The 19,849-nt window shown below is 46.7% G+C and overlaps 1 protein-coding gene across 5 annotated transcripts in view; it reads left to right on the forward strand.

Moving 5' to 3' along the window:
- The window catches only part of lekr1 (leucine, glutamate and lysine rich 1), a 52,486-nt gene extending 33,248 nt beyond the window's left edge, over positions 1-19,238 (forward strand). For 4 of the 5 annotated variants that reach the window (XM_035386182.1, XM_035386183.1, XM_035386179.1 and 1 more), the window contains exons 8-14: positions 1,496-1,561; positions 2,453-2,518; positions 4,476-4,679; positions 11,280-11,349; positions 13,306-13,470; positions 14,195-14,461; positions 18,595-19,238. In XM_035386182.1, the coding sequence (XP_035242073.1) occupies positions 1,496-1,561; positions 2,453-2,518; positions 4,476-4,679; positions 11,280-11,349; positions 13,306-13,470; positions 14,195-14,461; positions 18,595-18,942 (1,186 nt within the window). In that variant the 3' untranslated portion in view covers positions 18,943-19,238. The remainder of the gene's footprint in view (positions 1-1,495; positions 1,562-2,452; positions 2,519-4,475; positions 4,680-11,279; positions 11,350-13,305; positions 13,471-14,194; positions 14,462-18,594) is intronic. The other variant, XM_035386184.1, reaches the window with a different exon arrangement.
- Positions 19,239-19,849: the final 611 nt, after the last annotated feature.

Raw genomic sequence — 19,849 nt, forward strand, 5'->3', positions numbered from 1 at the left:
TTTCAGTTCTTCATTGCTCTTACGTCCATCATCATAATAGCATAATTGTGCTTGAATTCATTTTATGTAAGGATACACAGGAGTGAAAGAGAAAAGGAGGGAGGAAGAGAAAAAATGTAAAAGGGAGTAGCAGGGAGAGAAAGATAGATTGTGAAGAATCGACAGATAAAGGATGGTCTATTGTGGTGGTGTGCTCAGCCTGTGAGTGCAGTCTGGCTGCTAGCCGTTAGCGCCCTGCTTGTGGACGTCTGCTGTGGAGAGCTCCATCAGACTGTGCGCGCCAGCCTCTCTCTCGCTGCTCGGCCTCTTGCTGGTATCCTCAGATCGGGCTCCCGGGTCTACCTGACCTGACAGCGGGGCGGAAGGAGCTGCCCTCCCCTCCCGGCGGCCGCGCCCGTCCCCAGCGCCGCCCCAGCCCCGCACAGGAGCCGCGCTCGGTATCTCAACCTGCCATCAGAAACGAGCGCGCTGAATGAGCCCTCTGCAGTCTGTCACAAAGACCTAAAAAACCAGCACAGGAACACTCTCTCCATCTGCGTTCCGGAGGACATAGAAGTCAGATTTACCCCCCCCCCCCCCCCCCGGCACCCAGCATGTATCCTTCACTCACTTCACTGTTAATTGTACCTGCTAAGCTATAGGCTCTTGGCATAGGAGATATTTGTAATCGTTTGGGGAGTGGGGGGGAGATGGTAAACAATTCCAGCTGAGAAGCAGCCTGTACAGTTGAGCTGACCTTGGGAGATTGAGAGAGAGACAGACTGTATGCGTGTGAGAGAGGGAGCGAAAGAAGGACAGAAAGTACAGCAGTTGGTGGGTTTTTAAACACTGAGCTCTCTCATCGGAGCAGTGCGCGCAGTGAAGCGGGGGGGGGGGGTCTGGGGGCGGGGCCAGGGGATCCTCCGGCTGTCCAGCCGCCCAGACTGAGCCCAGACATGCACACGCGTGGCCCGTTTGGATCCTGATCGCGTGTGGCAGGAAGGTCACTCAATGAGCCAGCCTGCATGGCCTGAAAGAGGATTTGTCTGCGTGTGTGTGTGTGAAGGGGGGGGGGGGGGTCTGGCGTGTTTGTGTTCCACTCCTGTGCCTTGCAGGAGGGGATTGTGAAATGAGGGTGTGGGTATGTGTATTGGTGGTGGTGGTGGGGGTTGGAGGGGGGGGGGGGGTGTCTGTTAGTGAATTTGCACGATACATGTCCTCTCATTTTACAATGCAAGGGGATGTGCACATATGTGGCCTCTCAAGGTTCAGTTTTATTACTAAATAAATGATCTCTGCAGCTGTGTTAAAGGAAGTACAACCCACACGCGCACGCATACACGCCCTTGCGTACATACAGAAATTACATGCACATGCAATCACACACAGACAGACACACCCAAACACATACATTCTCACACACATGCACAAGTGAGCCAACACACACAAATGCATGCAGGCACATGCTCACGCAAACAGTTAAACATTTTGTGTCCCCCTTATCTATCCCATTCAGTGTTGTAATACGTTTAATGGAGCAGCCCTTGTCACAAAAACATTTTTGGAGTGGTTACCATGCATCGTGAGTAAGATACTTTAATGCTTTCCAGCTGCATGACCAAAGCATTTGTTCTCAGGAGCGTTTCTCATCAAGGAGAGTTTGTCATCAGGAGTGCCCATTTTTTGGAATGCTTGTCATTAGGAGAGTTGATGTGTTTTTTGAGTATTTGACATTCGTTCCATTTGTCATAAGGAATGTTTGCCATTAGGAAGTGCTTATTATTAGGACTGTTGGCTGTTTGGTTTGTCATTAAGAGCATCTGTTCTTTTGAGTTTTGGCCATTGGGTATGGTTGTTGTTAGCAGCGTTGGTTGTTGGGAGTGTTTGAAATGAAGGGTATTTGTCATTTGGTGTGTTTTGTTAGAAGGGTTCTTTTCATTAGTAGTGATTGTGTTTCTCAGCGTGAGTGGTTGTCATTTAGGGCGTTCATGAATCTTTTTTCAGTCGGAGCATTTTTCATTAGAACTCATTTGGAACGTCTGTCATTCTGTCATTAACAGTGTTTGTTTTGAGCGTTCCTTTGTAGAATTGTTTTCATTAATTGTCAATGAGAATGTTTGTCATTAGGAACATTTTTCATTTGGAATGTTTGTTGTTATGTCTGTTTTCTACACGAGAGGCCCTGCTTTAGTGTAATGTCTTATTTGTGAGCATTATTAGAAACAATTGATTTGTCAAAATGAATTTTGGTTCTCAGGGACTGTTTGTCATAAGGAGAATATGTCATGAAGAATATTTTCCGTAAGGAGTGTTTGTTGTAAAGCGAATTTGTCCTAATGAGTGTTTGTCGACAACAGTGTTTGCTGTCAGTGGCCACAGATTGCCTTTCTGCCCTGTTAGTATGTCTGAAAGAACAGTCAGCTGCTGATGCAACAAGGTGCTGCTTCTAATATAACACATTGCTGCCTTTCAGGAAGAAGTCCAAGGAAACAGAGGAGCTTCATGTCAGGCACATTCAATTCGAGGAGCAAAGAGCAAGGTAATATATATATATATATATATATATATATATATCCTCCTGAGACCGGAAGAAAAAGGTTTTAAGTATTTCAATTTCTTGGGCATAATACAAGTGCCTTGGAGTCATGTTGCAGTGAAAATACTTCCAGAAATATTGTTTTATTTTTGTTGAAGTGCAGGTTTCAGCGTCGTAGAATATATGGTTCTTGAGATTAAGACCAGTGACTCATGTTCCCTACATAAACAAATAAGGTGCTACAAATAAAGTGTATGGACAAAGCTGCTCTTGATATTTTCAATGAGGGCGGGTGGCTGTGGGGAGGATAACAGCTCAGTAATCTGGAAGACATCAGTAGACAGCGTCCTCCTAGTTGCCGTATTCCTTCCCTTTTCTGAAGAACAAATTCAGCGGTTCGCGCACCCAGACTCTCGTAACGGCCTTACCGAGGGTTCCCTCCCCACGTTCCCTCGCGCTGTTCTCTCGTCCGCGTCTGGAGGAACGGCGGACCGAAAGGGACGGAGTTTCCCGTGCCCTTGGAGGCTGTGTGAGAGGTCTTAAACGAAAGCCGAGAGAGAGAGAGCGCAGCGAGAGCCCCGGAGCAGACAGAAGGGCGTTGGGAGCGGGGCAGGCTCCGACGCCGCCGCAGACGCGCGTAATGGATCGCTCTCACGTGCGCGCCACATTTTCTCCGCCCGTCGGCATCCCGCTTCTCTCTCCCAGCGCCGGCTGTGTTTGAAGAGAACTTCGACAGATATTACAAAAATATTACGTTCCCTAATGCGCTCGCTGCCGCTCGTCACATGCTCTGAGGAGCACATGGTAACACTTCTCAGTAAGTGCCTGTGATTTCAGGACAATTCCATTTGATTTTCAAATCTCTTTGAGAGGCGATGGCAGACGCTTTTTCGTGCAATTTTCTACAATCAGCAAGACATACTTTGTGGTGTCTTTTGTGAGTAGTTTTTTAAAAATTATTTCCCCAAAGAGAGACTTCCTGAAAGTTTGTCTCTGAATACTTAATGATTTCAGTTTTATTTGCAGCCGCAAGTTTCCATCTGACTCAGTGCTTTCATAACTTTTGAAAACCATCCAAGCGTTGTACTATTTTGTGCATTTAAACGCCTTGGCAAAATAAAAATATGGAATAAGGATTACAGAATTGACAGATTGTGTCAGGTTTTTTTATTTATTTGAGTGGCCCCTCCCTTCAAATTCAACCAATGCTATAATAGCTATGGAATCATAGAACCGTCTGGGTTCAGCTGGAAGCCAGAACACTCATGTTCTAGAATAGTATTCAGCACTTCCAAACTCCAGAATTTGCCAAGCTGTTCTCCATGCTGTAAACGTTGTACAAAACTGAGATCTGTACAGACATGAAAGCCCTAACTAATTAAGGGACAACAATAGCTGTAGACAATAAAGATATACAGATTATTTAAATTCTTCATTCGTTTGTTATGGGCTTGGTTATCTGTGTAAACAGGTGCTGTTCCTGACAGACACACAGCTTCCCACTGGCTGATAAATATCAGGTGCACACTAAGGAGTTCACAGGGTTTCTGTTTTGTCAACAAGGAGCTTCTCACTATTTCATGGAGTTTCCAGGGGGGGATGCTGTGGGCATTTGTGCATTTAGGGACCGTTTTGTAGATGTGTCTTCAGGAAGCCAGTCTTCGTGTTTGTTTTCAAACAAAGGAAAATATCTACAGTTTGAATTTGGAGGTTTGAGATGGAATATTTTGTTCTTGTGTAACCTTTTCAGTTAGCTATCAGGTTGTTTAACCACAGTGTGCACTCCCACCATACTGAATCACCAATAAGAAATGAAAGACGTAAAAGTTTTGTGCAATAATGGAAAGGTGTGTGCAAACCTGTGTAGTGTAATTGGCATATTTGAATGGGATCGGGTGTTGGAGTGTGTGTGTTTTTGTGTGTGTGTCCAGCTGAATTGTGGACATGTTGCCCTGTGCAGGCTGTCTGAAGACCTGAGAGAGAGAGAGAAGAGATTGCTGTCATGTGAACAGAGGTGCCAGTCGCTGCAGAAACAGCTGCTGGGTGTGGAGCAGCGGGAAGAGGAAATGACACAGAAGCACATGCAGGTGGAGAGTGAAAACAGAACTCTGAGGACATCGCTGCAGCGGGCCCAGGAGGAAATAAGCACTCTGACAGAACAGAGGTCATTGTTTATTCACCTGGCTGTTCTCGCCTCTTTACCTGCTATTTCGCACCTGGCTGTTCTCTGTTCTGTAAATGATTTGCTGTTTATCTGACCGCATCCACTTATTTACTCCTAAATTTGCTCATGACTATTGCCACGTACAGTATTTATTAGTCGATTCTCATCTTTTCACCCGTCAGCTATTTATCTGGCCTATCTCACCTATTTACTTCAGTATTATTATCCCTCCTGTTTGCCTGATGGTCAGTTCTCACCTTATTTTCTAACCTCATTAGTATTAATTCATTTACTCATTAGTATTAATGTGAAAACCTGTTTGTATCGCCTCTCTCTTCTAACTTGAAGAGATCTCTATTGTCCCCCTTTCACCTGTCAGCTCTCAGCATTGCACCTGCCTATCATCAAGATGGTGTTGTCCATCCTCACTTGCTCACCATTCTTGTCAGTTGGCATCTGTGTACCTGTATTTTCACCTGTTTCTATGCTGAGTACCTAGATATTCACACACATTTAGGCATTTAGCAGTCAGCACCTGTCTCTTGTGACCTATTCATTTGTCTGTTGTTGACCTGTCTATTCTTCAGCCATCTGTTATCACCTATTTTCCCATGCAAGGAGAGGCCCAGACAGAGTCTAATCCAGCCAAGGTTTCCTGTCTTAAATGGAACTTTCCCCTTACTGCTGATCCCAGACAGTTTTGTGAGTTTGTTGATTAACAGATCACACTAAACAGGCCAGACAGTCAATCTTTCTTGTTCAAATTGTACGATAGTTTACAGGCAGGTAAAACAGGAGGATTTGAAGTGTCTTGAACTCCTTTCACCAACAAGTTGAGGATGATATCTTTCACCGGTTTGTCTGTGGAGAAGTTTTTTCTTAAATTTGACTTGAGGTGCAAGTTTGTATTCTGAAGCCTTAATTCCTTTTGGTGAGTGACTATAAAGGTCACAGTTAACATTAGAATAGAGTCTAAATTAATTATAGACAATCGCAGTGATGCATGTGAAGTTTTTGGTACACCCTTGTCTGAATTCCTGGAATTCATATGAAATGTTTTTGTCGTCTGTGTTTCAAACCACATTTTGAAAGCAGAGACTGTTGTGTAAGATATCAGGGCCTGGGCCTTAGGCTTGGGGGTGGAAGTTGCGAAGTCAATAAGGATTATGTCTTTTTTCTCTCTGGGGATTTAACAAAAAAAAGCATTACGTTTGAAACACGATACCGTCTGGGGCTCGGTCTGTACAACTGCGGTATGGGACGTGCGTGAAAGCAGGAGTTCTGTCTGATAGATTAAACCTGGGACAGGGAACAGCGCTGTCTGCAATCCTGTCATTAAACCTTTGACATCAGAAAGCAGCAGGGTTACACAGTCAGGCAAACGTCTGTGCCTTCCTACACTGCTGCTGCAAAGCAGCAGAAATAGTACTCTAGCACTCCTTCCGGTACTAAACAAGTACAGTTTGCCTGCTCCGTAATTTAAAAAAATAACAAAGAAAATCTCCACTTTCATGTTGTGAATTTCAGAAAAATATGCTGCATTGTTTAAAATTCCATTTTAGTGTTACAAATCGGATATTTTTGCATTTTAATGACAGCCCAGCATTTCAAATTACTTTTATATCAAATATCTTTAGTCCCTCAGACCAATTGGTGTGCCCTAACTAAATTAATTTATTTGCGGTAAAGATTAAAAAAAGAAAAAAAAAAAGGTAACTGATAATATTAACACGCAACATTTACCCATCTGAGTGAGACATTAAAATTGGCCTGAGCGTTGAGCCGTACTCTCTGAAACGGTCTGGGCGCGTGAGCAAAAGAAGAGAGGGTCAGGCTGTTTTTCTTTGCCAATCACAACTTCGCTCTGCCAGCGAACTGGAAATGTTTTTCGCGCTCAGAGTGGAGATGGAAGTGCTTGGTGTGCCGCCGCCCCGTACTCACTGAATGTCCTGACAAAATGTACCCATTCCGCGCGGCTACGAGGCTTAGCGCGCCGCTCGGCGGCTCGGCGGCACGGCACGGCACGGCACGGGAGGCCGGGGGGCGGCACGCGCGCCCTCCTCTGCCGAGGCGGCCGCCGGACTTTCCCCTGTCGTGCTTCGCTAATTATCACGCGCTCCGAAGCCCCCGTTCGCGGAGCGGGACGGCTCCGACCGCTGCGGTGACCTCAGACGACCCGAAAGAAGACACTGCTCCTCTCTTCCAGCCCGGGCTCGGTGTGAGAACGCAACAAACCCCGTCTTTCATTCCTTTTCCCGGGGATCCACAATGGGGCCATTGAGGGCCTCCCCCCCCCCCGCCCTGCAGACGGGAGGTGACGTGCGGTGGCGTGGCGTGCGCTCGGACGCAGCGCCACCTCTGGCGCGGGGGCGGGCGGGTCACAGGGCGGGTCCGCCCGCCCGCCTCTCTGAACCCCAGAAAAACCAGGGGGAAAAAATGAAATAGAGAGGGTGAGAGAGAACAAGAGAGAGAAAGAGAACAAAAAGAGAGGGAGCAAGAGAGTTAAAGGAATTGGAGAAGGAGTGAATGAGGGGAGGAGAGAGTGAGAAAGGGCAAATGAGCAACAGAGATGACGTTAAGTTTTATAGATATTAAAGTTAGCTGAGTTCAGTGGAATGTGGACAAAAGGAGTACTTCTGATCTGAAATAGCTTATTTTGTGACATCAGTTACATTATTACAAAATAAATGTCACACTACACAACAACACCAATGGGGGATGCCTTTACCCAATTTGAATAAATTAAAGGCAAAACAATGACCACTGAATATCATGCAAACATGTTCCCAGTGGGAGACCAGCTACAGACACTGACCTTGCGTGTTTTATATGAGGTCTATGGAGGGTCTACAGCTGAATGTGGATTTGTTGAAACATTCCTCTGCTTATACCACTACTACGTATCAATGTCATTTGTTTGATTGACTTTATAGCCCCTCCCCCTCCAAAGAATGGTAGGATTTGGGCAGTATTCCAGGGCATGATAGAGAGATACAAACGTTACAGTGCGGGCTTTCTGAAGAGCTCAGACATGGCTCTCTGAATGACATCAGACTGTAGAGACAGAGCTTAGTGATGAGACAGACTGGGGGAGGGTCACGGGGTCACCGGGAGAGGGTTGGGCGGGAGGGGGGAGGGGGGTGGGGTTAGAGGTTGGGGCAGACGGCTCTGTGTCGTGAGAGAGGTGTCAGAGATCCTCAGCCCCCTGCCAGCCGTAAACAGAGCGGTCTGTCACAGAGCCTTACTTGCAGAGAATCCGATTAACTTGCAGGTTTCTTTTAAATTGTCAGGGCTGGGATTAAGCAGAAAGCGGTTTTAATCCGTCCCCCCCCCCCCTCCCCCCCCGGTGGGATTACGCCGCAGGTTGGGTACATAGCGGAGCTCAGCTGAAACACAGAGCACGGACAGAGTGCAGGCATGCAGCCAGGCGTGGACTCCTGCGTGATGAACACACCCAAAGCATTGCCTCCGGGTCAGGAACACGCTAAGCGAACACAGTTAGGCTCTGCTCTGCTCTGCTCTGCTCTGGAGATGAGCTTTCCTACACTGAACCTTCTGTAACTGTACGAACTCTTTAAACAGAGGACCATCCCTGAACTTTCCTGCCCCATTCGTGTGGTGACATTCATTTAAATGTGTTCAGCACATTAGAGCCATTATCAATGGTTGCACAAAAGCTATCGGATCCGCTTTGGGAGGCTAATCAGGACATGTAGTGCAATTAAGACCATTAATCACACATCTGCAGGGTGCACAATAGCTGCAGTAGGGCACTGGATCTCACAGTTGCCAGGTGATGAAAGACATGAAGAACAGATACAGTGTCTCAGTAACACTGGCTAATGAGAAGACCTGAGGCAGTCTGGACTGAAAAAAGAGATAGAGATAGAGACCGAAGAGATGAAGAAGAAGAAGAAAAAAAGAGGAAGATGAGGAAGGCAAAGAAGTCTCTGCTCTTCTCTGCCAGCAGAAAGGTAGTGATAAGGAGCATGCTCAGGAGAGCAGCAGAGAAATGCATACAAGAATTACTCGGAGATGAAAAACCTCTTCAGAACCCTCTCTTCCTGGGCACACTCTTGCAAAAACAGAGAGACAGCAAGAAAAAATAAAAATGGATTTAGAGAGAAAAATTAAGGGAGCGTGACTGAGTGAAAATAGAGAACTGGAAAAGCAGAGATAGGGAGAAAAGGGGTAAGTTTTTCAGAATCTCTAGAAAAGCAGGGAAATAAGGAGGGTGGGAGAGACAGACAGACAGAGAGAGAGAGAGAAAGAGAGCTACCAGGGATGACTTGGCTCAGGTTTCTCCAGCTGTGGGTGTGATTGAGGCCCAGGGGTGTGGGCGGGGCTGAGACAGGTGTGTGCAGGTGAAGCAGCCCTGGGTCAAAGAGGTTATTATTATGTAAGAGCGCTGTTCCGGTTCTCTGAGCGTCTGACTTGTTTTTTTCCCAACCCACACCTGGGTGCAGTGGGAGGGGCTTCCTCATCACGCGGACTCCTCCTTGTTTCAGCCGGTGAACTTTATGGCTGCTTTTAAATGTGGTTTCTGTCTGACATTCTATCCTGTCAGTATTGACTTGATTATTTATGCATGACTGAGAATTTGAAGGTCACAGCAGTGTTGAAGCAGCACTCGTGCGATTTTACGCAGTTCCCATTAAAGTGGCGTATGCGCTTTCCCTGGTATATGAAATTTATAGAATCTCTCATACCATGCAGATAACCAAAACACCAGGAGAATAACGTGCAGAAAGTCAGCTTTCGGGAGGGGGAAACGTATGCACGTGCCCCTGAATATGTTATAATTTGAGTCTCGTGTAGAGACACAGGTACAGATAGGCTGGCACAAATTCCCCATGACATCATTCTCTGCTGTATGTCTGCTGTTTTTCTTCTGGTTTAATTGGTATGTCATGTCTGTTACTCGGGGGGAACAACAATCTGTGTGCAACCTGATTGATGAGTTGTCTCCATTGTGATTACAGTCTTTATACTTTGTTTTCTTGGAAGATCAGTTTCGATCAGGTTCTCAGTATGTGGGCGGTGCAGAAATAGATGGTTCAATTGGCAGCACAACGTTCAAATGAAAGGCCAGTTTGGAACCTGTCATAGCATATAGCATACAATAAGCAAAGATCGACAACAAATCATGTATCCTTTTCTGAAACTAAGTAATCAAATCCTGGTGGTCTGAACAACAAAATAACACAAGTCACCCATGTTTTCTTTATTTGAAATGGGTATGGCTGGTCCAAATGTGTAAAATTCTCCATGCCAAAGTACCATATCTCTGAGCCAAACGTAACATGAACAGCGATATTTAAATCCTTCCATTTAAATTTGCCCACCCATCTGGTATTTCGCAAATCTAGCAGGCCTACCATAGAGAAACCCGGAAAACCAAAGAATATCATGCTCCCAATAGCACTGAGCCTGTGCAAATAAAACTGTGAAAATACACCCAAGACCAGTTTGCGGGTGTAACACAACCGTTACATTGTACCCGAGTCCAAAACCGCTTACTGCGAGAGCAACATCTAAGACAGCGCCGGCATGCCAGGATAAAGAGAGACTCATCTGAAAAACACAACCAAAACATCTGGAGGATTTGTTGTTTTCTGCCTAGCCCACTGCTTGACTTATTGCTTTCAGGTTTTGTTTGTCGCTGGCACGCTCCGAAAAAGACACGTCGGATTAGGAGCGTGTGCCGTGTGAGCGGTCGGGGAATTACGGAGAGGGTCTGGAGAAAAACGAGGGATTGCCGCGGATTAGGCGGGAGAGAGCACGATGTCGCCGATGACACGTCTGAGGCCCGCTAGCATGCCATTCCTGGAAAACGCGCGTGGTGCACGCAAAGAAAAAATACTCTCGCACACAACGTTCACAAGCAAATTTTATTTGTCGTTACGGAGATAGGTGTTGCCCTGCTGCAGTGTTTCGATGCTGTCTGTTTTTAGAGTTAGCAGAGACTGTTCCTACTCTTGGACTTCTGTATTTAAAGCAGCAGGAGAGCGTTTAGTCTCCTTACGACTCACATCAGGGTTCACGCCTTTAGTTATGCAATCGCTATTTAAATTCTCCTGATATTTTGGTGGTACACTGTGGGCTGGGACGACGGTGTTCCGAACAGAGAGGGCTAGTTTCCATGTGTTTTCATGGCATCACAGAAAACACTTGTAAATTTCGCTGTTCTCACGGTAACGACACAGCTGCGTACAGATTATAGCCTATTTACTGAGTACAGAGTGTGCAAGTGTTAGCTGCTTAGCTCATGCCAGGTAGGGGCATCTACAAAGAAGGCTGAAGTTTTAATAAAATGTAGTAGCGTTAAGGAGACCTGTGTGGTATGGACAGGTTCCCAAGTGGGGAGCCACATTTACACCCTCCAACATTCTTTATAATGCAACTTAAAAATCCCTGCTGTGTGTAGAAGCAGAGTTATACATATATATATACAGAGTCAGGGGGACTGTTTTACAGACGCTAATTAGCCCTGCTCTGGGGCTTAACTTGCATATTTTCCCAATCACTGTATCCTGGATTATAGCTAATTGTTTAGGCTTGTGGGAAAGTGTACTCTAAAGTTACAGTGTCTCTCTGCAGTGAGAAGGCTGCTCTGGCTCATCAGCACACAGCCCAGCAGCTGGCTGAGGGACTGAAGCAGAGAGCGCAGGTATTTACTCCACCGTGACCAGTGCTTCTCCCCTGCCGCACATCACACCTCTCCCTCACACACGCTAGCTCTGTCTTACGCAGACGCAGTACACACGGACACGCACAGCACACACATCCACACACATTTCTGCATACACACTCACGCGCTTGAATTATGCAATTTCCCCTATGGAATATATATGTACACACACACATACAAGCACACATACAAATACATATGCAAACTGTCCTTATAAATTTGTGTTACATGTATGATGGCAGTTGCCCTGGGTGTAATGTTAAAACAGGCTGTTAGTTGTGGAGCAAAAACACTCACAGATGTACATAAACATACAGTATATGCACACACATATGCACACTTATACCTAGCCTTGGCCCTAGGACTGACTCCTGTGCATAAATATTTCTCATGTGCTGTGTTTAAACACCGATTCTGCCATGGTGTTGGCAGAAGCTTGGCTAGGCTAGATACTCATCCTGTTTCTTAATACTATATGGCAATGGACCCTGGAAAGGAGGGCATCTGTTTCCCAATGTAGAATCTGAATTTTGTCTCAGGTCAAAATCTCCCTCAGTGCTTTTAAAACACTCATGTTCATCACCAAAATGGTTGTAAACAAAAGTACTAAACAAAGGTAACTATGCATAGGGAGCATTTTGAACCAGTGTTGAACCAATGTTTGCTATACATAAAAGACTAAAATGCAAAAGTTTTAACTGAGCTCAGGACCAGATTGTATTGATTCTTGATGTGTCTGTCCTTTAAGGGGTCTTGCAGTGAAATGATGAATTAGATAGTAAATGCAATTTCTCACAACCCACAGGTGAATTGTAATTCATATTTTTTCTTCTCACCAGCAATGCAATATTAAGCAGAATGTCATTTGATTTTGCTAAATTACACAACAAAGCCCTGGTTTCCTGTGGCTGAGATGGCCCAACTGGAAGAAGTAGTGCACACTGTTAGAAAAGCACACACAAACACACACACACACACACAAGCACACAGACACCCACACACACAAACACACACACATACACACACAAGTACACGAACGTATACATAGTCTTTCATGTACATACATACATATACTCTCTCTCCATCTCTCTCTCTCTGTCTCTTTCTGTGCCAGTGTCCTGTTCTCTCACACATAATCCTTTAGCTCCCTCCCATCCTACAAAAACATGGTGGCCTTGGCTGTGCACGTCTAAAAATAAATGGCATGCTATCCTCTGCTTTGTTTTCCTTAATTGCCGCGACCGTCTTTTTTTCCCCTCTAACGATTGAATATTCCACCACCCAGTGTGCTGAAAACAACACCACGAGGCTAAAGCACTCCAATAATGCTCGCTAAATGTTTCCAAGCACACACCATGTTATGTCCTCAAAACAAGAATTAGAATTGAGCTTTGGAACTGAGCAAAGTGAAACAGGATATTCCACAGTCTCACACCAACATTAAGTATTAGGATCTATTTTGTGTTTATTTTGAGACCTTTTTGGGATCAGAATAGACTTGTCTGCTGAATCAGCAACAGGTTTCAGGATCATAATTTGACCTGATTCATAGCTTAAGCTTACTAGCAGTTTGATGCAAAAAAAAAAAATGGACCTGTGGCTATACTTCTATACTTTGTTCTGTGGTGCACCTGTTTTGTCTCAGTTACTCAAGTAAAAACATGTCGAGGTCATAAATGAAAGCTTGTATAAAGTATAGAATCTTAAGCATTGTACTGTTTTCCAGGGAAAGGTTTTATGATGAGTAGATGAACATACTGTAGCTGCAGCCTCTGCTGTTTAGTTGTTCAGTTCATGCCCAAATCTCCTTTGCTTAGGAATCTCAGATAACAATGGCACAACTGAGATCCAGACCCATAACCATTCCCCATAGGGGCTTGTGCTCTGACCCCATGTCCACATGCTGTTATTGACGGTCAGGCGGTTTGTTTCCAGGTAGAGGCCCTGCTTCAGAGAGAGCGGGCTCAGGCAGAACTTCGGCTGAAGGAGAAGGAGCAGGAACTGTGGATGGAGAAAGAGATGGAGCTCCACATTGAGATGGAGAAGAACAGGGAACTACTGCAGCAGTACCAGAGAGAGGCTGAGCAACTTCGAAAGAAGGTATTGGTGCTGCTTTCTGTCTCTCCCAGTTCTGTTTTTATCCTCTATCTCCTCCCTCCACTTTCTCTCTTTATCCATTATATTATACTGTACTTTCTCTATCTGGGGCATGTGGGGTGCATAACATTCTTATTTCATAATACCATAATTACAGGAGGCTTAATTAATTGTCCAATACTTACAAACTGGGCTGACATTCATATTTATTGACTTAGGTCTTCATGAGTGTGGTAACTGCACGTGCTAGTTATGTAGGAGAAAGAATGGGTGTAAAAATGTGTGGCATTCTTGCCATTCTTTACCTTTTGTTTTTTATATTTATCACCATCCTTCATCTAGCTAATGAAAAGTATGATGTGCAATTCAAAGCATGCATAGTGAAGTTCAATGATCTATCTTTTCGATATGATTAGAATGTAATACTATGCTACATTTCAAGCACGTGTCTCATGGCATTAGTAAGGAAGCAGCGCTCGACAAATCGGTATCTCTCACTTACCAACCCACTGAGCAGCAGCTGCAGGGATGAGGTCTTTACCTGAGTGGGAGTCTTAGCCACTCGACAGCAAACACAGCCGTGCTTATTAAAGTCTGTGCAAGCTATGGCGGTTTAAACCCTGAATGCAAATGAGACTGTCCGGGGGGGCTTTTAGAATTGACTGTAAGCGACACCCTTGGCAATGCTGTCTCCTCTTCCTCACCCCGCCTCCACCGGACCCCCCAGCTGCCCTCCCTGGTGCAGACAGCCACAGAGGAGCTCCGGGCGGAGGTGGCGGCAGCGGAGGAGAAGCTGAGGGAGATGCAGGAGGGCCAGGCCAAGCAGGAGGAGCGCAGGGAGCAGGAGGCGCTGCGCTTCGGCAGGACGGTGTCGGAGCTGGAGCGGCAGCTGCTGCAGGCCCGGGGAGACGGCCAGCAGGGGGCGCTGCAGCTGGCCGAGCTCAGGCAGGAGCTGGAGCGGACGAGGCAGGAGACCAGTGTTCTTCAGGAAGAGGTGAGGGAAAAATGCTGGGGTGCCGTATGCTGGGGGGGGGGGGGGGGGGGGGGGTGGATGCTGTAACTGTGCAGGGATGGGGTGGCCTGGGGTGGTGGGGCCCAATGTGCAATCTTTTACATGGGGCCCAAAATCCCTGGCAGCACCCCTAGATCGATTACCTGGTACTTTGTGGTGTTAATGAGTCACCTTTATTCATAAAATGAATTCATTGGCTAAAAGTAAAAAAGAATGTTATCTCAAAGTTATGGTAAGTTCAGTCAGTGCGCTATGAAGAAGTTGACGCTTATTATTTGCAATGCAAGGACCATTGAGTCTCCATGATGAAGGGGTAGTTAGGTTTAAATGCAATTTTCAGTAATTAACAGGTCATTAACAGTTCTAAACCCCACACATGGTACTCCATAACAACATATCCCCTAGCTAACTGCCTATGAAGTCCTTAGTATGCAAATGTCACATCCACTTCAGCATTTGAACAATACTGTCATTTCAGTGTGTTCAGTGATTCATTTTTTTTTTCCATTGCTGTTTTCCTAATGCACATATGTCTGAAAATGTATTACGGAATGTATATGTATATGATGGCTACCACGTTCAAAGTAGTTCTTTTCACATGTAAATATCAGTTATTTTTGAAGTCTTTTTCCTTTTAGAATTTCAGTTTCTCTTTTCAGTTTCTTGTTTCATTGTTCATTAGCTGACCCTAATACCAGAAAGAGAGAATGCACAATAAAAGAGGGGAGATAGCACTAGGGGAGAGGGAGAAAGAGGGACATGGAGTCAAGTTGAAATACATATGTATTAGTTTGTAGGTTGACTTAATTCTCAAATTTACAGTAACTCCGTACATAGCTCCTCACCCATCCCACCCCCCCACCCCTCCCCACCTCCCCGCGCATGCCATGTGTCTCGCCCGTTGGTTCAGTCCAAGACTCCGTGATGTGAATTTTACAGATGACATATCCTTTTATGCCAACCAGAGAAAATGCTTTTCCCCGTTTTTTCTCTCTTCCGTTTTTTTTTTTCCTTTCTTCCTTCTATTTTCTTTTTACTTCAAAGGCGAATGCCCTTTGGTGAGCTAGCGCTCACCGCATCTTAGCATTGAACCGAGCCGCTTTCAAATCTGTAATGAAATCAGGGCTGGAGGTCGGCTCACTCCGCAGCCCGTTCCACCACCTTTAGTCTCCTTTTTCTTGATTAATTCCTCACTATCGGTCCGCGGATATCAAAGATTTATCGACTCCTTTGCGCCTCCTCGTTAATAATGCATGTGCTCCCCGCGACAAAGATAATGGCTTTCAGAAGGAGCCATTACCCTTCCCCGTGTGGTCTCCTCTGCTTCCTCCTGCCTGGTTTGAGAAATCCACCGGTCCAACAGTGAGGGACAGGCTCAAACTGGAGTAGAGGTCGCTGTGAAAGACTGGACTCTCACCAGTGTGGGATCCATAGACTGAGAGTCAGAGAGTCATACAAGCTTTCAATGATATTTCCTTTGGAACAGTTCCAGCGGCTGATACCTTTTTATGGCGCGTTGCTCATTGCAATGAGATCAGATGGTACTTCACAAATGCTGTGGGCATGGCTTGGGGATTGCAGGACTTCTCTATTTCTCTCATACCAAACTAACTTTGAATTACAGCGTGACATAATATGTTTGGTCAATGCTTAATTACTTAAGAAATAGCAAGCTAGTGGGAACATTACATTTAATAGTTTTTGTCATTTTGTTCTGTCCAGTTGTATTACAGAATGAACACCACTGACAAACCATTGAAACCATTGGTGAAGACCAGTCTGTGCACTAGTACCATTTGACATCACGTTTCTATAGCAAAGCTCCACACAGCAGTAGAACAGCGATTTTGTCACTCATTTGCTTTTTTTGTAATGCCCATTGACCTGAAATACTTCAATGTTTTTTCTGTTTAATTCTGTTAAATTGATTAATGGAATCTTCAAAGTGGAAGCTTATTACCCTGAGTTGCTCTCATTTGACTGATTTAGAGGAATAACTTAGCCATAGCTGTCATAAGCATAAAAAGCATACAAACTCAATTCATCTGGAGATTATGTACAGTCATATCCATTATGCACACCCGTAAGCACTCTCTTTCACACTGCGTGTGCACACAGACATGCACATACTGTATGCAGATGACATATGCACACATGCGCACACACAGGCAGAAACACATACACATAAAACACACACACACACCCATGCACAAACACTTACATGCAAATACACACACACACACACACACACACACACACACACACATATACACTCAAACACACACACCCATGCACAAACACTTAAACGCAAATACACACACACACCCATGCACAAACACATACATGCAAATACACACACAAATACACTCGCACACACACACACACACGCAAACACACATACACATGTACACTCACACCCATGCCCGAACACACACATGCAAACACACACACACACACACACACTCAGAGAAACTCAGGGATGCCCAATCGGGCTGTGCTCAGTGCGGGGACACTAACGAGGAGAGAAGGGGAAGCCTCAGTGGCCTCAGTGCCCTGTAGGCGTTGGCTGGGTCCTGCAGGTGGCCCTGACCCGGTGAGAAGCGTGTGACTCTGGCTTCTGTGGTGTCGGCTCCAGAGGGCTCTGTTTGCACCGGTGTCACATGCCATTACGCTTCCCGCTAGAAAATTAGGGCCAGGGAAAATGAAACAAAGGTCACTCTGTCTGGGACAATGGCATCAGGGTTTGACCTTTGTCCCTTTTACTGCGAGCGCAGCGCCGCTCGCCCCGCGCAGCTGTGCTTCCCGGAGCGCTGGCACCACACGGCGTGAAGGGGAGAGAGCACTGAGCGCGCTCAGGGACCACACGTCTGCACACGTGTCGGTAGAATCAGACAGATGGCGAGAAAAGAGTGAGCCAGCTTAGCGCTTTGACTTCCCCGCTCTCGGAACATTCTTAGCTTCCTCTAAAGTTATCGAACCGCAGCCGGCGGAGACACGTCAGTTGTTTACGCTGAGGTGCAGGCCATCGCGGCGGACGAAGAGCGTTTCAACCTCCCTACAGGGCTGTTTCCTTACCGGCCACGCTGGCGAAAATGGGAGAGAAATGCACAGCAGATGTTCTCCTGGGCTGGGCGCGTTTGATCTCATGCACCAGGATGCTTTCCGTGTCTGGTTGTAAGGTTGTGGCAGCACCTCTAGTGTGTGGCCAGCAGGTGGAGCCCCTATGTACAAAGCAGGTGGTGATCACCTAAGCAGTGCACGCGTATACACTCATGCATGGACTGAATTTGAGGGTCAGAGGGATTGTTTAGAGACTGCAGACATCAGAGAGGCTTGGATTGTGACTCACGGTGACAGTTTATGATGCGTTTGTGTGTGTGACTGGGAGTAGTATGAGACATTGCTCGCCCCAGAGTCATTTTTACCGCTGGCACCCGGACACAGCACCTTTTTGACACTGGAATGTCTTACCCCGTAAAACTGCTCAGGGCTCAGAAGCCATGTCACAGAATCCATCTCATTTGTCACAAAGGCTGTCCCTCACAAACGCCAACCTCTCTTTGAAACGAACAACCTAAGTAAGGTGAGGAAAAGAGCTTGAAACCCTGAGGGAGTAGTGATACAGGAGCAGCAATAATGAAAATACCTAGAGAGCTGTAGATTATATTTTGTTACATATCCTGTGGGTGGCCCATCTTAGACCATGAGGGCTACAGTCCATTGATGTTGGCTGTATGACTGATTGGTTAAAATAATACTGATGACCGCTTCATTTATTCCAGTTTAAAACGTTGTTTCACTTGTTCTGATATTGTTAGCTTTTCACGAGACAGCTGTAGTTCCTGCTAGACTGAACTCCTGCAAGAGTTACCACTGCTGGTAAATACAGCACATTGGAAATGATGCAGGAAGTGTTAATCCTTCGTAGAGGGTATATGAACTCTGCCCTAATTCCTTGGTCCCATGTAGGGCATCCCTCCCCTCCCTTCAGCCCCAGTCTGACCCTGTTCTTTTGTCCCCCTCTCTGACCCCGTCCCCCTCTGCGGCTCTGACCCCTGTGTGACCCGGCCCCGCCCCTGTCGGTGTCCTCCCTGACCCCGGGCCCCTGGCGTCAGAACGCGCTGCTGCAGGAGACGGTGAGGCGGGAGTGTGAGGAGCGAGGGGAGCTCACGGCCGCCCTGACGCAGGCCCGCGAGGAGCTGCTGGAGATCAGGCACGCACCTGCCCATGCCACCCGAGGGCCCCAGCGCCCGGGCCCCACGGGGCCCCGCAGCCCCACAGACGGGCTGACCAAGGAAAGGGAGGCGAGCAGCGGATCGGGGAGGAGCGGGACGTTCTGGCACGGAAGAGGTGGTGGGAGAAGGGGATCGCAGGTCACCCTGCCCAGACTGCCCCAGGAGAGGACGGCATCAGTGAGCCAGGCTAGGGTCTCCCTAGTCATGGGCTGGAAGGAGAGATGTTGAGACACATGCACATTAAGACCAGTGTACTCAGGAATACCATGGTTACGCAGACTCTCCAGGGCCCCATAACACTCACTCAAAAGCCCAATTACCCTCTTACAGTCACACGAATCACACACACACGCACACACACACGCAAGCAGGAAGCAGAGAGCGTGCCTGTGAACCAGCAGCAACCCCCTAGACACGCACCACTAGCTCACTCACTGGCTCACACACACACACACACACCATCGACACAAAGAGACGCGTGACTGGCCCAAGCAGGCCTTGAGAGAGACGGGGGGGGGGGGGGGGGGGGGAGATGTCACGCACACACAATCACGCCCCGCCGCTGCTTCCTGCCGCCGTTTTCCCGTGTGATCCACGCCGCTCGCTCCATGCCAGGTTCTTCCCACGTTTTCCTTTCTACTTCCTTTCCGTACTCTTTTTTTCGATGACTTGGCTGGAGAAGAAGCGGGAAATCTGCGCGGCATGGAAATCATTTCCTCTCGGAGCACCACACATGGAACGGGTTTGGGCCCTCTCTTTCAGAGATGCTCGAGAGAAGGCCGTGTGACGAGCTGATTCTTACTGTCATCACGGGGGCTGTGTAAAACAAAAAAAACGACAGAAAGTGTCTTTATTATCTTAATTAACCAAAGCCTGGGGTGGAAGAGGGGGGTGTAACCGAGGCCTGACAGTCAGTATTGCAGACTCCCCGCAGCCCCATGGTTTTTTCCCTTAATAATCCTGCTATCATGTGCTTTCACTTTATTTTCTCCAGCCGAGCTCGACAGAAGAAAATATTTATGAAGGAAGCCATGATCCCATTCACAGAGCCTGCTGCACAGCCTGCTGCCCTGTTCTTTTATCAGACAGGAACATTGTTTTCTCCCTGATGTTGCGCTGGGTGAGATGGAGAGTG

Source organism: Anguilla anguilla, chromosome 12, assembly GCF_013347855.1.
Source record: "Anguilla anguilla isolate fAngAng1 chromosome 12, fAngAng1.pri, whole genome shotgun sequence".
Classification (NCBI taxonomy): domain Eukaryota; kingdom Metazoa; phylum Chordata; class Actinopteri; order Anguilliformes; family Anguillidae; genus Anguilla; species Anguilla anguilla.